General features: G+C 37.6%; 3 protein-coding genes across 5 annotated transcripts; all 3 read left to right on the top strand.

The window, feature by feature from the left end:
- Positions 1–1737: 1737 nt before the first annotated feature.
- LOC125194099 (Methyltransferase MT-A70 family protein) lies at positions 1738–6133 on the top strand. 3 transcript variants are annotated; one of them, XM_048092134.2, is made up of 10 exons: positions 1738–2085; positions 2174–2396; positions 2575–2705; positions 2908–2941; positions 3176–3251; positions 3363–3540; positions 3611–3700; positions 3772–3874; positions 3954–4074; positions 6008–6133. In XM_048092134.2, the coding sequence occupies exons 1-10, from the start codon at positions 1789–1791 to the stop codon at positions 6123–6125; spliced, it is 1371 nt and encodes a 456-aa protein (XP_047948091.1). In that variant the 5' UTR covers positions 1738–1788; the 3' UTR covers positions 6126–6133. The 3 variants fall into 3 exon arrangements, with proteins under 3 accessions (XP_047948091.1, XP_047948093.1, XP_047948094.1); XM_048092136.2 differs by lacking the exon at positions 6008–6133 and adding an exon at positions 4601–4870; XM_048092137.2 differs by lacking the exon at positions 6008–6133 and having other exon boundaries at positions 1739–2085; positions 3954–4870.
- Positions 6134–6192: 59 nt separating this feature from the next.
- Positions 6193–7764, top strand: LOC125194100 (geranylgeranyl pyrophosphate synthase, chloroplastic-like). The gene is made up of 2 exons (XM_048092138.2): positions 6193–6703; positions 6941–7764. Exons 1-2 carry the CDS (start codon positions 6193–6195, stop codon positions 7489–7491), a joined length of 1062 nt encoding a protein of 353 aa, XP_047948095.1. The 3' UTR covers positions 7492–7764.
- A 4179-nt stretch (positions 7765–11943) lies between these two features.
- Positions 11944–13985, top strand: LOC125191908 (protein BRASSINAZOLE-RESISTANT 1-like). Its single transcript, XM_048089341.2, has 2 exons — positions 11944–12384; positions 12915–13985. The coding sequence occupies exons 1-2, from the start codon at positions 12097–12099 to the stop codon at positions 13608–13610; spliced, it is 984 nt and encodes a 327-aa protein (XP_047945298.1). The 5' UTR covers positions 11944–12096; the 3' UTR covers positions 13611–13985.
- Positions 13986–14547: the final 562 nt, after the last annotated feature.

Below are 14547 nucleotides of genomic sequence, written 5' to 3'. Positions count from 1 at the left end.
CTATATAAACGAATTCGGGTGTGAGTAGGGCCGCAAACCCTATCAGGCTAGTGTACACGGGAGATCGGAAGCCGTCCTTGCTAGTCGGCCGGTCTCGTGGGCGAAAGTGTGGCCACACTTCGTCGCACCATATGAATTGTTGATTGATGAGAAAATGAGAGGTATTGTTTGACTGGCCAGTCCATGAAATATTTTGTGATACTCGATGCTATCTTTTAAATTAAATGCTAAACCTCGAGTTCACTATGGTAAGGGTGGCATAACTATAAAATGTTTTGGCATGAGTCCACTGAGTATGTTTAAAATACTCAGCCCTGCATGTGTTTTCCCTATGTGCAGGTTGAGCGGCGATGGGCGGTCGGTGGTGTTGAGACAGTTGAATCGCATAATATGGATGGTTGGGATTTTGAGTGTAGTCGTGTCTTCATACATGGCTTCGCTTTCTCTTGGAATGCTTCCGCTGAATATTTTGAAACTTATTATCTTTGGTTGGTTTGAACTTATTTCTTCGAATTAGAATATGGTGAATTATTGCGTTTTGTTGGAGCTACAATAAACCTTTGACTTTTGAGCTTAGCCTATGTTAGCTATTAGATCTTGTTTTTCGTATTTAAAGTCGTTGACTTATTGCATTGATCTTCATTAAACACTTGGTCAAATCTCTTTAAATGAAACCCTAGTCTATATTCTGGTCGCCTTAAGTTCGCCTAGTTAACAGTCGCCGTATTTATTATACCCTAGAAATGCCGGGCTGTTACAAAAGCATTCCCTCTTCTCTCTAGATCTCAATATTCTAGTCTGCATTTTAGGAGCATTGTGTTGCTCAGTTTTCGTCTCCAAATTAAGTTTGCTGGTGCCTACAAATTACTCGATAGGAGAAAAGTCGCTTCATCTTTGGGAACGTTGCCCAATCCGTGAGTACTAGCTTAGCGTATCTCGTCTTGTGAAAAGAAGGATACCTCGACTCGAAGAAGACAATAGTTTGCATCTTGTTATTTTCATTGTATTTATATTGTTATGTTATCTTCTAGTTTTTTGGTTATTGTGTGATAGCGAGAGTTTGCTCGTGTAAATGCTACAATATTTCCAACATTTACAAAAACGAGATATTGTACTCTTGCCGAAATCATGTTAACCAAAGTTGGAGGGAATAGAAATCGTTGGATCGTCTTCTATTACCGCTAACAACTCAATGATGGCACCTATTTCAAACTCAGGGGTCATGGCTTAAGCTGAGAAGCACGAAAAATTTAAGGGCTCAGAATTCAAACGTTGGCAACAAAAGATATTGTTCTACGTAACTATGTTGGGTGTTGCCAACTTCGTCAAGCAGAATGCTATAACCGTACCCGAGGAGGAGACATACTATAATGTCCGGGCTGCCCTATGATGTTTGGCATCAAGAGATTTCTTGTGCAAGAAATATCTTGAACAACTTAGTGGATAGTCATTAGTCTATCTTTGTCGGGGCCAAACCTCCAAAGTTTTGTGGGAGGCTCTTGACAAGAAGAATTGTGTCGATGACGCCAGTCTATGAAAAATTGAATAATTTTACCATTTTTGCCGTCTATCAAAATTAGTCTAATTATAAATATGAAAACTTTTAAACAAATATTAACCCTACACATCATTCTACACGTGGGCTTTGACTTTGGGAATTAAGCCTTGGATAACTTGGGCCTTACAACAACATTGGGCCGAATAATTTCACAGCAATAATTGGGCCTTGGTGTGCAGTAAACTTATCAAAATTCCCCTAAAAGAAACTGCAACTCACCGTCGCCGGTAATGGCTGCCTCCGAACCGGACGGTTGGTTAGCTGCCTTCCTGAAATCGGGCATCTATAAGCTTGATGAGGCCAATGCATTCTTCATCGATCCTGTTCGGGTCCTGAACCGATCATACACCCGATTTAGGGTTTCTCCGTCCGCCTACTACTCCCGCTTCTTCCCCTATTCGAATCCTTCAATCTGTAATCCCGATGTTTCGCCCAAAAATCCCAAAAAGCGCAAATGCCGCGGCAAGGATAAGAAGATATCTCAGTCACTCAACTCGCGGGAGAAATTGGCCGAACGACGGCATCAGGTGATTAACCAAACAAGCGCGGGGAAGTTTGTGCTTTATTCATGCCTTTCAAAATAAATGATTGTTTGTGTTGTGGTTTCGGATGTAGGAGGTGAGAGTGGGTTTGTTGAAGGCGCATGAAGCTTTGCTTGGTGATAGTGAGCTGCTGGGAGTTTTGAGGAATTTGAGGGGTGATGGAGACGAAAATTGCGGAGAATTGACTTCTGCGGAGCATGACCTAGATTTTGTGGAGTTAGGGAGCGTTTGGCAAGCTCCATTTTACGAGATTGTACTTAAGGTTGGAGATGACAGCAGTGCGGTTGAAAATGCAGGTCAGGGTTTATCATATTGCGATCGTCTTCTTCCATGACTGAAATTGTAGGCTTTTGGTTTAGTTGGATTATGGAATAGTTTGATTTTAATAGCTGATTCAGATAGATGAAAATGATATTTGGATGCATCGTGTTGATTTTGCTGCCCATGGGCATAAATTTCCCTTCAAATCTTCAGGTATCGGGTCCTCATATCAAAGAGAGGTTCCAGTCTTTGACAACTTAATCGCCAATGAGTCGAGTCATGACATAGAGGCTGAACTATTGGACCACAAATTTATATTTCCGAAGAAAAGTTGTGTCTATATGGTATGTGTTCAAACTATTTCCAAGAGTTAGTTTGTATTGATGCTCAATTGTTTAACATACAGATACACTTTAATTGCTTAATGATTATGCCATGGATCATATTGGTGGCAATTTTTTTGCTGGGAAGTTGATTTTGTCTAAATGTTACTACTGTATTCAAACTAACTTTTTAAATGCTGTGTTTTCCTTGTCAACAAGGAAGTCTGATCTGAGGCAGATTCACAAACTGATTCCCGGTAAGGAACTTAGTTCCTTGTTGATATTAAAATGTGTCGTTTCACATGTCTGATCTTAGTGTATTTGGTGGATGAAAGTTATTCATTACAACACCAGTTTGTAGTGCACTATTATTGGCTTTGTTTCTGCCCAGTCTTATTATAAGTTAGCTTATATACTTTGCATGATTCTGGGACTTAAAACTCTATGCTTTGTTACAAACTGAAGTAAAGTTTCATGTTGATCTCTGGCAGTGGAATCTGATTGTGGCTTCAATCTGATAGTGATTGATCCTCCGTGGGAGAATAGCAGTGCGCATCAGAAACAAAAGTATGCTCATGAAGTTCTTTGTTTTTTACTAACACTGATGCAGAATAAAGTTTATATTACATGCTCATAAAGTTCATTTGCTTTGCCAATTCTTTGGTTTTCCACCTGCAGGTACCAGACTTTGCCTAATAACTACTTTTTATCTCTTCCTGTAAAGCAACTCGCGCATAGTGGTGGAGCTTTGGTAGCCTTATGGGTAACCAATCGGGAGAAATTGCGAACCTTTGTGGAGAATGAACTTTTTCCCAAATGGGGAGTCAAGTCTGCTGCTACGATTTACTGGCTGAAGGTATCATTGTATTCTCACACTATTAACAAGCACAGCAGGGCGCTCTGTTTATTTATAAATCCAGTGATAGGTGAAGGCGGACGGCTCCTTGATTGGTGAACTGGATCTCTTCCATCACAGACCATATGAATGTCTTCTCCTGGGTCTCATTGATGGAAAGGTGAGGCTGGGTGGTCAAGTTTTCAGTCTGCTGTCATTCTGTTCCCAATGTTGATGATCCAGTCCATGCAGGGGATGATGGATTCTGAAGAGTTGCAGAGACCAGTAGTGATCCCGGACAACCAAGTGTTCATCAGTGTTCCAGGAGATCATTCAAGGAAACCCCCAATTGGAGGTATTCTAGCAGCGATCTTTTCATCTACTTGAATCGTCGTGTGTTGTTGCTTTGATCCTTATTTATTTTCTCTGATCAGAGTTGCTACTGGACTACATCCCGGGACCCAAACCTGCACGTTGCATAGAACTGTTTGCTAGAGAGATGATCCAAGGGTGGACTTCATGGGGTAATGATCCACTGCATTTTCAAGATTCGAGGTACTTCCTTCCTTCTAGAGATAAGTAAATTCATAATTTATTATAATCATAAGGTGTTGAGTACAAAATTCTTACTTTTGAGGATTCCATCTAAAGGTTTAGGAGTGATTATGAGATATTTTCTCAAAAACAACCGCAGAGATGAATGAATTATCACTGTACTGTTGTTATTAGTCAATTTTGTACCAGAATCATAAAATTTAGAGTCAGAAAAGGAGGATTCTTATTTATTACTACTACTTACTAACCAATTAGAATATTTTGATGACAATTGCATAATTGACTGGTAATGTGTGATATTCATTGATTCAGTTACTGTACTATCTTTAGTCGGTCTATTTCGCCTGTGCTTTAAAAGCAAAGATTCATTGCTAACCAATTACATTTGACGTAATACTGGTTTCCTGCTCCGATGTTACAATTTTGATTATATATATAAATCGTTTTCTATGACTGCGGATTAACTTTCTTACTTATATTAATCGTTTCTAATGGCTGTGGATTATTTTTCTTACATATATTATAGTCGCTACGGTCATGCCACGGAAACTAGAGGACTAGAGGTTGATTTCGAAACTAACATGACTTGAGACGCAACTCATCACACCTGGTACCAAACACTACAAAGTATTACTACAACATAAGTTTTATGAAATGTAACTAGAAAAAAGGTAGTTGAACACGAGTTTCATTTTTTATTACTATAATAGAATGTGGGTCAATTGAATTTGTAAAATGTGAGATCTACGTATAAAACATTGTAGAAATTGCCAAAGTAAAATGAGATATTTTATTACTATTGAAATAGTAGTTATTTGTTTGAGAATTTTGTTGATTCATTGTTGAGGTTAAGGAAAATATGAGGTGACTCATCAACTAATGTGAGTGTATGCGATAAATATCTTCGTCTATAAAATATACTCTTAGTTATGGACGACCCACAAAACTAACTTTGGTTGGGTCGAAAATGGAAAAATATGATTTTTTTTTTTTTGTGAATGAAGATTGTATACTATTTTTTTCTTACATTATCGTCTTATAACCTGCATGTACGAATAAGATATTTTATTTTGGAGTTTATTGTATCGGATTATCTCAACATGTTGAAGCTCGTTGCCTCTCTGTGTTGGTCTTCTCTTATTTCTACATTATGATCTTACATCCTTACTTTTTGGATTTTTATGCTATATTTATACTTGCTAAACCTATGACCTAGTGGCTAAATCACATGTAAATAAATCTGATTTAAAGATTCATTTTGCATAGAATTATTTAGAAAATTGACCAATGATCCTAGAACTAATGTCGGACACCTAATTGTAACTATACAAGTATCTTAAACTAAACAATGCCAAATTTGATTTCTCAGAATTACCTTTTATAGATAGTAAAATAAAAATGCTCTTTGTATGTAAAAGCCAAAATAGATCATTAATCATCGTATAATTTACCGCTATCATCTAAATATATACTCTTCTATATTTAATACTCTCCCCGTTCCATAGTGATAGAGTCATTTTGTCATTTTGGTTAATAGAGTTATTTCACTTTTTAGTAAAAGTTAACATTTTTTTCCATACCTACTTTACTCTCTCCTACTTTTTTCTCTCTTCATATCTTTATTTTTTTCATTTTCTACTTTATTCTCCTCTTACTTAATTCACCTAACACAATTTTTCTTAATCTTCGTGCCGAAAAGAAACGCCTCCATTACTATGGAACGGAGAGAGTATATCATACTCTCGTCCAATAATCGATTACTTAGTCGTCCAACTTTATATTTTATCGATTTTGCATCTACTACAAAGATTAAACCATTCACATTTTACCATAAAAAACGAGACAAATATTTTTGGTTCAAACCTATTGACTCAATTTTTTTAGTAGATTCCAAACATCATTCCTATATGTGACTATATCACTGGTTGTGTAGGTTCATTTTTGCCCCCCTCATCCAAAACCCTATCTTTTCTCTTCCACTCTCTTTCTCTCACAGACTCAGACGGTCACTATATATACACATGTGTGCGCGCATTTGTGGACGACTTTAATTAACTCCACCAACACCAACTGACTTTCTGAGACTCTGAATATTCAATTCATTGAAAAAAAAAAATAATGAGGTCCATGAATCTGGTGGATGCCTGGGTCCAAAACCTCTCAATCTTAAAGCACCCTTACCCCTCCAAATCTCTGCTCGGATCCATCAGATTCCAACCGCTTTTCCTCAAACCGTCCAGGCCAATCGCTATCTCCGCCGTGCTCACCGGCGAAGAGGCGAGAATCTCCACGCCCTTCAATTTCAACGCCTACGTCCTCGAAAAGGCCAATCATGTCAACAGGGCGCTCGACGACGCCGTGGCGCTCAGGAATCCGCCGATGATCCACGAGGCCATGCGATACTCGCTCCTCGCCGGCGGAAAGCGCGTCCGCCCCATGCTCTGCATCGCCGCCTGCGAGATCGTCGGCGGCCCCCAGTCCGCCGCCATCCCCGCCGCCTGCGCCGTCGAGATGATCCACACGATGTCGCTCATCCACGACGATCTGCCGTGTATGGACGATGACGATCTCCGCCGCGGCAAGCCAACCAATCACAAGGTCTTCGGCGAGGACGTCGCCGTGCTCGCAGGTGATGCTAATGACTAATCTACCCCTGATTTTCACTTCAGATTTACTTGGACTAATTGTCAATTAATGCATAAATTCTAGTATTGATTTTTCAATTTATTAGCGAAATTAATGCCCTCACTTTTTTAGTTTTACATTAAATAAATTACTAGCAATCAACCTTTTTTTTGTTTTGTTGATTGAAATCTGTAGTAAGAATTCGTAGCTAAATCATGAATGATTTTCTCTGTTATTATAGGGGATGCTTTGTTGGCATTTGCTTTTGAATTCATGGCGACGGCCACGGTGGGGGTGGCGCCGGAGAGGATACTGGCGGCGGTGGGGGAGCTGGCGAAGGCGATCGGGACGGAGGGGCTGGTGGCGGGGCAGGTGGTGGACCTCAACTGCACCGGCGAAGCAAATGTAGGATTAGACACATTGGAATTCATACACATTCACAAAACTGCCGCATTGCTAGAGGCCTCTGTGGTTTTGGGGGCTATCTTGGGAGGCGGAAGCAACGATCAAGTCGAGAAATTAAGAACTTTTGCTAGGAAGATCGGTCTGCTCTTCCAGGTTGTGGATGACATTTTGGATGTTACAAAGTCGTCGGAGGAGTTGGGAAAGACGGCCGGGAAGGACTTGGCTGTCGACAAGACTACATATCCGAAGCTGCTGGGGCTCGACAAGGCGGTCGAGTTTGCCGAGAAGCTCAACGAGGAGGCCAAGGCGCAGCTGTCTGACTTCGATCCGCTCAAGGCGGCCCCGCTCGCTGCACTGGCGGATTACATTGCTCATAGGCAGAATTAGTAAAAACAACCTTTGGTGTCTGTTGTAGAAAAATTGAAGAGATGTTTTGCTATGCCATGAAATAGCATAGCAAAACTTTTGGGTTTCAACTTATATGGTTTATTATAATCTTACTTGTTGTTGTTGTCTACTAATCTGTTTTTTTTATATACTACATATTATTATACAGATTCTGTACATTGTAAGATTGACTGTAATAATGGTAAAAGTGTACTAATAGCGTTGGTCATGATGAGTTCATGAATGTGGAAAGCCTCTTGGACCTTGGTAATATTCAGCAATTTTCTTTGGTGTGGTTGATCAGATTTTCGAGGTTTAGATTTACTGTACTCCCTCCGTCCCGGATTAGTCGCACGTTTACTGTTGGGCACGGAGGTTAAGAAATTATATTAAATAAATAGGAGAGATGAAAAAAGTAGGAAAGATAAGAGAGAGTAAAGTAAATGATAGAATAAAAAAAGAGTGATTAGATGTTTTGTCTTTTGTTAAAAAAGGAAAGAGTGCAAATAACTTGGGACGCCCAAAAAGAAAACTAGTGCAAGTAACGCGGGATGGAGGGAGTATCATTTTATTTTGTTTGAAAATTATGTGACTAATTTAATTATGCGAATCCGATTGGAAGAAGGCAGGAAGGATTATGCTATTAATCACTTTCTAGTTAAGAGTGTGAAGAGATAATTATACTGTATTTTGCATATGTTAGATCATTGATTTGCAGAATTGAACCTTTAAATATCGCAGCATCAAAGATTAGCACTCCACTATTTAGAAATGCACATCAAAGATTATTTAAGAATAAAAAGTCAGCTCAAATTTAAGTCCCTGTCAATCTAAATAATAATATTATCCTCAGTGACTATATTTTGTTTGGTATAGATAGCATCAGCATGGAATTAACAACATTACTACGAATTCCTCTATTGGTCCATTTTGATTTTGACTTATTAACGAAATTAGACCATATATTGAAATTGGATGGAATAACTAACTTGTTACTATATTTTAATGAGAGTTGGTACCTAGTAGTGGAGTATTAACTTTGAAGATAATGCAGGACACATTTTTTAATGAATCTTATTGTAAGAGTTTGATAAGACAGAGCTAAGTTGGTAAGGGCACTCCGCAGTAGCGCCCATAAACTTGCTCTGTGCGATTGGCAGGTTTTCAGCGATAATGCAGGCTGAGATATCAAATTGGTCAGCCCAGATTTCAGGCCAACCTTGCTTAGGTTGCGGGTTAATCAAGAGTGGGCAAATCGGGTTGTGATTTTATCTGGTTATAAATATTCAACCATGATACTAACAGTTCGGGTTTTGGGCTAGCCAAGCGAGATAATCAGACTGCTATCGATAAAATTAACATATGGTCAGTCTAATAAATAATGATGAAAAATAGACATATTTATAGGATAGTAAAACATTTAACTATAATAATTTTGAGATATAGCTTTAAACTCAACTACATACTACTCCCTGCGTCTCACAAAGTTTATCCCATTTTATCATTTTCGTCTGTCCTACAAAATTTGTCTCAATTGGAATTTTTCCAAAAATAGACATTAAATACATCCCTCAATGTGTGACCCTTATTCCACTACACAACTCCACCTAATACAAAGTCAAACAATTTCTTAAAATCCGCACCAGGTCAAACCGAGGCAAACTTTGTGGGACGGAAGGGGTACTAATTTAAAATTTGTATAAATAAAAAAATTAAACATAGTTTTTTATAAAAATAATTATGAAATTTCGAATTACGTGTCGAACATGAAATGAAATATTTTTTAGGGAAAATTGCCATTTAAATCATCAAGTTTGGTCAAAATCTGGTCTTAAATCACGAAAAAGATGCTTGTATTATCCAAAGTGTAATAAAAATGAGCCTTATCTTTAAGTTGGATTGAGATTTAAATCACAAAAAAGATGTGTGTATAATCCAAAGTGTAATCAAAAGTTAAAGTTGGATTGAGATTTCAAGATGGATTTCAATGTAGAGATGCAAATATTCCTCCTGAAATTCTACCCATGATAAACTAGAAAAATTGAAACTTTGTGATTTAATTAGCGGATTTTAAACTTTGTGGGATAGACCAGATTTTGACCAAACTTGGTGAATAGTTCGGAAAAGAGATGTTTTTAAAAAAAATAAAAATAAAATAAACTTCTATATAAAGGAGGAAATTACAACTGATGTCAAGAGGGCTCGAACTCCACACCTCATACATTGAAGTCTAAGCTCCTTGCCACTAGGACAAAGACTCTGGACTTTAGAGAAGAGATGATTATAAGAGGAAGAGTTGCAGATGTTGTCGCTTGAATAAGAAATGAAGGGCAGCAAGTGATGTGACACCCATGAACAGTGTAGGTAAGAGAGGATCGCATGCAGAGTTGCTGATAGTCTTGCCCTTGCTACCGAGCTTTTTTGCTACATAATTTGATTATATTTAACTTATACTCCCTCCTTCCACGAATAAGAGTCTCATTTCTATTCGGTACAGATTTTAAGAAATGTTAAAAAAAGTGGATGGAAGAAAGTTAGTGGAATATGGGTCCCACTTGTATATATTAGTTTTAAATGATATGTGAGTGGAATGAGCCGGTGGAATGTGGGGTCTCTTTATCATTTAAGGTAATTATGAACCGAGACTCTTTTTCGTGGACGAACCAAAATGGGAAAATGAGACTCTTATTCGTGGACGGAGGGAGTACCTTAATGTTTATCTATTAAATTTACATTTGGAACTATTGTTATTGACTTGATGGTATAATTAAAAATATGATATTATTGTATTCAAACTGTAAAATTACGAAATGAATCTGCAAGATACTTAACAGGATTACTAACAAAATAAGTTTGTCGATAATTATTAACAGATGCCCTAATTGCACTGACAGTCGTTTTTCATCGGAGATGCCAATAGGAAAAATTACAGATGGATATATTCCATCGGTAACACTATTCATCTACGAAAAATAAGAATTACCAATATTGTCGGTAAAATAAAAATTACAGATGGAGTAGTTTTTATAGTGTGATTCGTGGATACTACCTCGGATCCGACTTTAACACGGACTGATGTGAGCCATCATTGGTTTGATTAGTGTTTTAAAATTTTTACTAGAATCAGCATGTTGTTCGGTTCAATTCAAACATAAAAATCGTCAAATAATTGAGGCATCTTGAACTAAAAAAAAATTCAATTGAATAACTGCGTCAGCATGCCTTACAGTGATAAAGTTATTTATTCGCCTCTGAATAATAATTTTGATTTGTGGCTAATATAGGATTTAATCCCTTTCGCAACAAATAAGGTATGCCATTTATTTTAAGGTTATAGGGTGACATTTTGGAAGGTAAATAATTGTGGCTATGATCACACTCACACCTATTAATTCCACTGGCTCATTTATGAGGGCCGAAACTGAATAGTTATCTAATATAAGTCCGTTTGAAAATCTTACTTGTCATATTAGTTGAAGCATATAGTTTACTCTCATCCTTAAATAAAGATAAATGTAGTACTATTGTATTTAATTTCCCATCGTCAAAAAGAGAGAAAACGAATATTAATTTATTAATTAATAAATGCATATATCCTAATCAGCTTTCTTGCCAATTATGTACACTAGAAGTCAAAAGTCTAATGAGAGAAAAGTAAAATATTAGGCTCCAGATGACGTGGAAGTAAATGATTGGTTTGTTGACCAATTCGATAACCGAGGAATGAGAATTTTGGCCAAAAACTTCTTTTTGAGCACCAAGATTTCTCTTTTGCCTTTCCCCTCATTAAAAGAATATATAAATAAATAAGTGTTTAACAAATTAATAAAATGACAGTAAATATATTTTACCTTGTCCCTCGACCTACCAAATTATTATTCACATATTTAATAGTTCAATTTTATGTTTAATAAAGCAACATTAAGTATATAGTTATGAGAAATCAAAAAAGATACTAGTACTACAATTTTAATACAGTGCATCTTCTTCTCATATAAATATTAAATCCATAATTTAACATAAAATGGCTTGAAAATTTTTGATAGGGACTTAATAAAATTCCAAATACAACTTTATAAGAACATGTAATATTTTGTCTGTATTTTCACTTTAATGTTAAAAGAAGTTCAAATAATTACTTTTCTAATTAAATTTCACAAATTTTGATTAGATTTGATTTTTGACATTTTATAAACTGTTACAAATAATAATAACAGTTTTTTATTTCATATAAAAATAACTTGGCATAATTTAATCACGGATCATTGATGAAAATGAATATCGAAGTATTTTGCCATAAATTAAAAAAAATTCTTAAAATATACTATAATCAAATCTGGGTAAAAGTGGATAAAATCTCATAGGATAGCAGTTTACCTTGGTAAAATTACTTCAATTATTGCTTTATTTCTGCAAATAAAAGAAAGGCAAAACATGCACATTAATATCATGATATGAACACACTCACACACACAAACACACACTGTGATTCTTCTACACTTGGCAACGCTAATTCCTCTTCACCGTTGCTCCCCTCAGCCCTATAAACTCCTCTTCCATCACTCCCTAAATCACACAGATCTAGAGAGTGTGCGTGTAGCGAAAATGATGTGGGAAGCTGGAGGATCAACAGCTTCGTCCTCGGGTGCTGCCGGAGCTGCCGGAGCTGGCAGCGGCGACGGTTCAGGGAGGAGGAAGCCTTCGTGGAGAGAGAGAGAGAACAACAGGAGGAGAGAGAGGAGGAGGAGGGCGATTGCAGCTAAGATTTATACGGGGTTGAGGGCGCAGGGGAATTACAATCTGCCAAAGCACTGCGACAACAATGAAGTTCTCAAAGCTCTCTGCAATGAGGCTGGTTGGGTTGTTGAGCCCGATGGCACTACCTATCGCAAGGTGAATTGATGATTTCCCCCTTCTCTCTGTTTTAGTTTTAGCTCGATTTTGCTCTGGATTTTGTAGGGTTTTGCTTGATTTTGTTTGGATCTGTTAATTGGGATCTTTGTTTCTCTGTTTCTACATGATGATTAATGTTTCATCTAGGAAAAGGTTTTTAAAGAGATTTTTCTATTCCATTGCTTCCTAGCTACTTTTTTTTGCTGCAAATTAGAATATAGAGTTGAAATTGCTATGGATCTAGCACTTGTATTAAGTGTTTGCATGCCATAGATGAGTACTCGAATCTGTTCTTTTCAATTTCTAGAATTTGGTAGTAAATTTTACTTATTTAGAAGTTTAGAAGTACAAATTTTAGCAGTTTCTGGTTTATTGAGGCTTGCTGTCTAATTTTGAATACTGGTGTGATGGTGAACATTTACAATATCTTATTTTGAGAATTACCTATTAATATGGCTATTTCTCATATGATTTAGAGGTAATGTGTGAGATTGTATGGGTGTTAAGTTTAATGTTTGAATTGGATACAGGGATGCAAGCCAATCCCAATGGAAATTGGAGGCACTTCAACCAACATTACTCCAAGTTCTTCAAGAAATCCAAGCCCACCATCTTCCTATTTTGCAAGTCCCATTCCTTCCTACCAGCCGAGTCCGTCATCCTCGTCCTTCCCCAGTCCATCCCGTCTAGATGGAAATGCTTCGTCACACCCATTCGCCTTCCTCCTTAACTCGTTCCCTTCATCGTCTCTGCCTCCTCTTCGAATATCCAACAGTGCCCCTGTTACCCCACCCCTCTCCTCCCCTACAAGACTTCCCAAGCAAACTTTTAACTTGGAGACCCTTGCAAAAGAATCCATGTCTGCCTTGAATATACCCTTCTACGCTGCCTCCGCCCCTGCCAGCCCAACCCGTGTCCAGCGCTTCACTCCAACCACCATTCCAGAGTGCGATGAGTCTGACACCTCCACCATTGATTCTGGCCGTTGGATGAACTTCCAAGCCTATACGAATGCTGCCAACATGGTCCCAACTTCTCCTACCTTCAATCTTGTGAAACCCGTGGCTCAACCTGTTCCTTCCAAGGATGCCATGTTGGACAAGGGCAAGGGTGTAGAGTTCGACTTTGAGCACATGGCAGTGAAGCCATGGGAAGGTGAGAGGATCCACGAGGTGGGAATGGATGATCTTGAGCTCACCCTAGGAAATGGCAACACTCGCGTTTGAGGCACTGATCCAAAGGCTTCGTAGATTTGAGGTTAGTTGGTAGCATTCCTTGCTCTTGCTGCGGCCTAAGAAGTTCATGCCTCAAGTTTTAGTTTTCATGGAAGACGAACGTTGGCCCATAAAGACCGAATCAGTTTGTCTTTAGGTTGGATTCTCCATTCATGTTGTTTCTGTCTGGCCTTTTATTTGATCTTTTTACTGTTTTAGCTATTATTATTGGCCCCAGTTTAAGTTGCTTGGGGTTTATTACATGTAGATATTTTGTTTTTCTCATTTTTTCGATTGTGATCAAGATTATTATAGACTAGTAAGGATATTCCTTCATGTCTGAACTATTTGATGTTTCTTCTTAATCAAAGATTAGTTTTTTTTTAACAGAGCATTTTCCTTCTTGCAATGTGAGCAAGATTTGGTTGTACTATTTCTTAATTCTTTGCAGCATCAGAGGCGATTCGATTGCTTATTTTATGAAAAATGATTTATTAGAGATGACTAAAGATTAGATTGAAGTATACGTGGTTAATAGTGACTTGCTAGTGGCAATAATACAGTGTGCACATAATAAGTTGGTTATTAAATGAAATAAACAAATTCAAGAATTCAAAGATTGGATTATCATGTCATATTTTTGTTGGGGCGGTGTATATTTGGGTGGTGGTGTTATTAGAGTGTAATGTGTGGGGTTTTGTTGTCACATGTAAGTGGTTGATGAATGATAATGGTGTTGGTCTACTTGTCTCAAAAAGATATGGATGGCATTATTATATCATGCTCATGTGTTTATGTCTTTGGTCAACCATTCATAAGTAACCACAGTTATCCGCACAAAACGGCCTAAAAAAATGATTAAATGTGATCGTGGTTGGGATTATGGATTTATGGTCATCTAAAGGGTGGTGATGATGCGTGGATTGACATTGATTTTGGTGGTCAATTA

This window comes from Salvia hispanica, chromosome 4 (assembly GCF_029641045.1).
Source record: "Salvia hispanica isolate PSC_SH4W2 chromosome 4, Shi_PSC_v1, whole genome shotgun sequence".
NCBI classification, from domain to species: domain Eukaryota; kingdom Viridiplantae; phylum Streptophyta; class Magnoliopsida; order Lamiales; family Lamiaceae; genus Salvia; species Salvia hispanica.
Note: the sequence above shows the minus strand (reverse complement) of the source record. Positions and strands in the feature narration are given on the sequence as shown.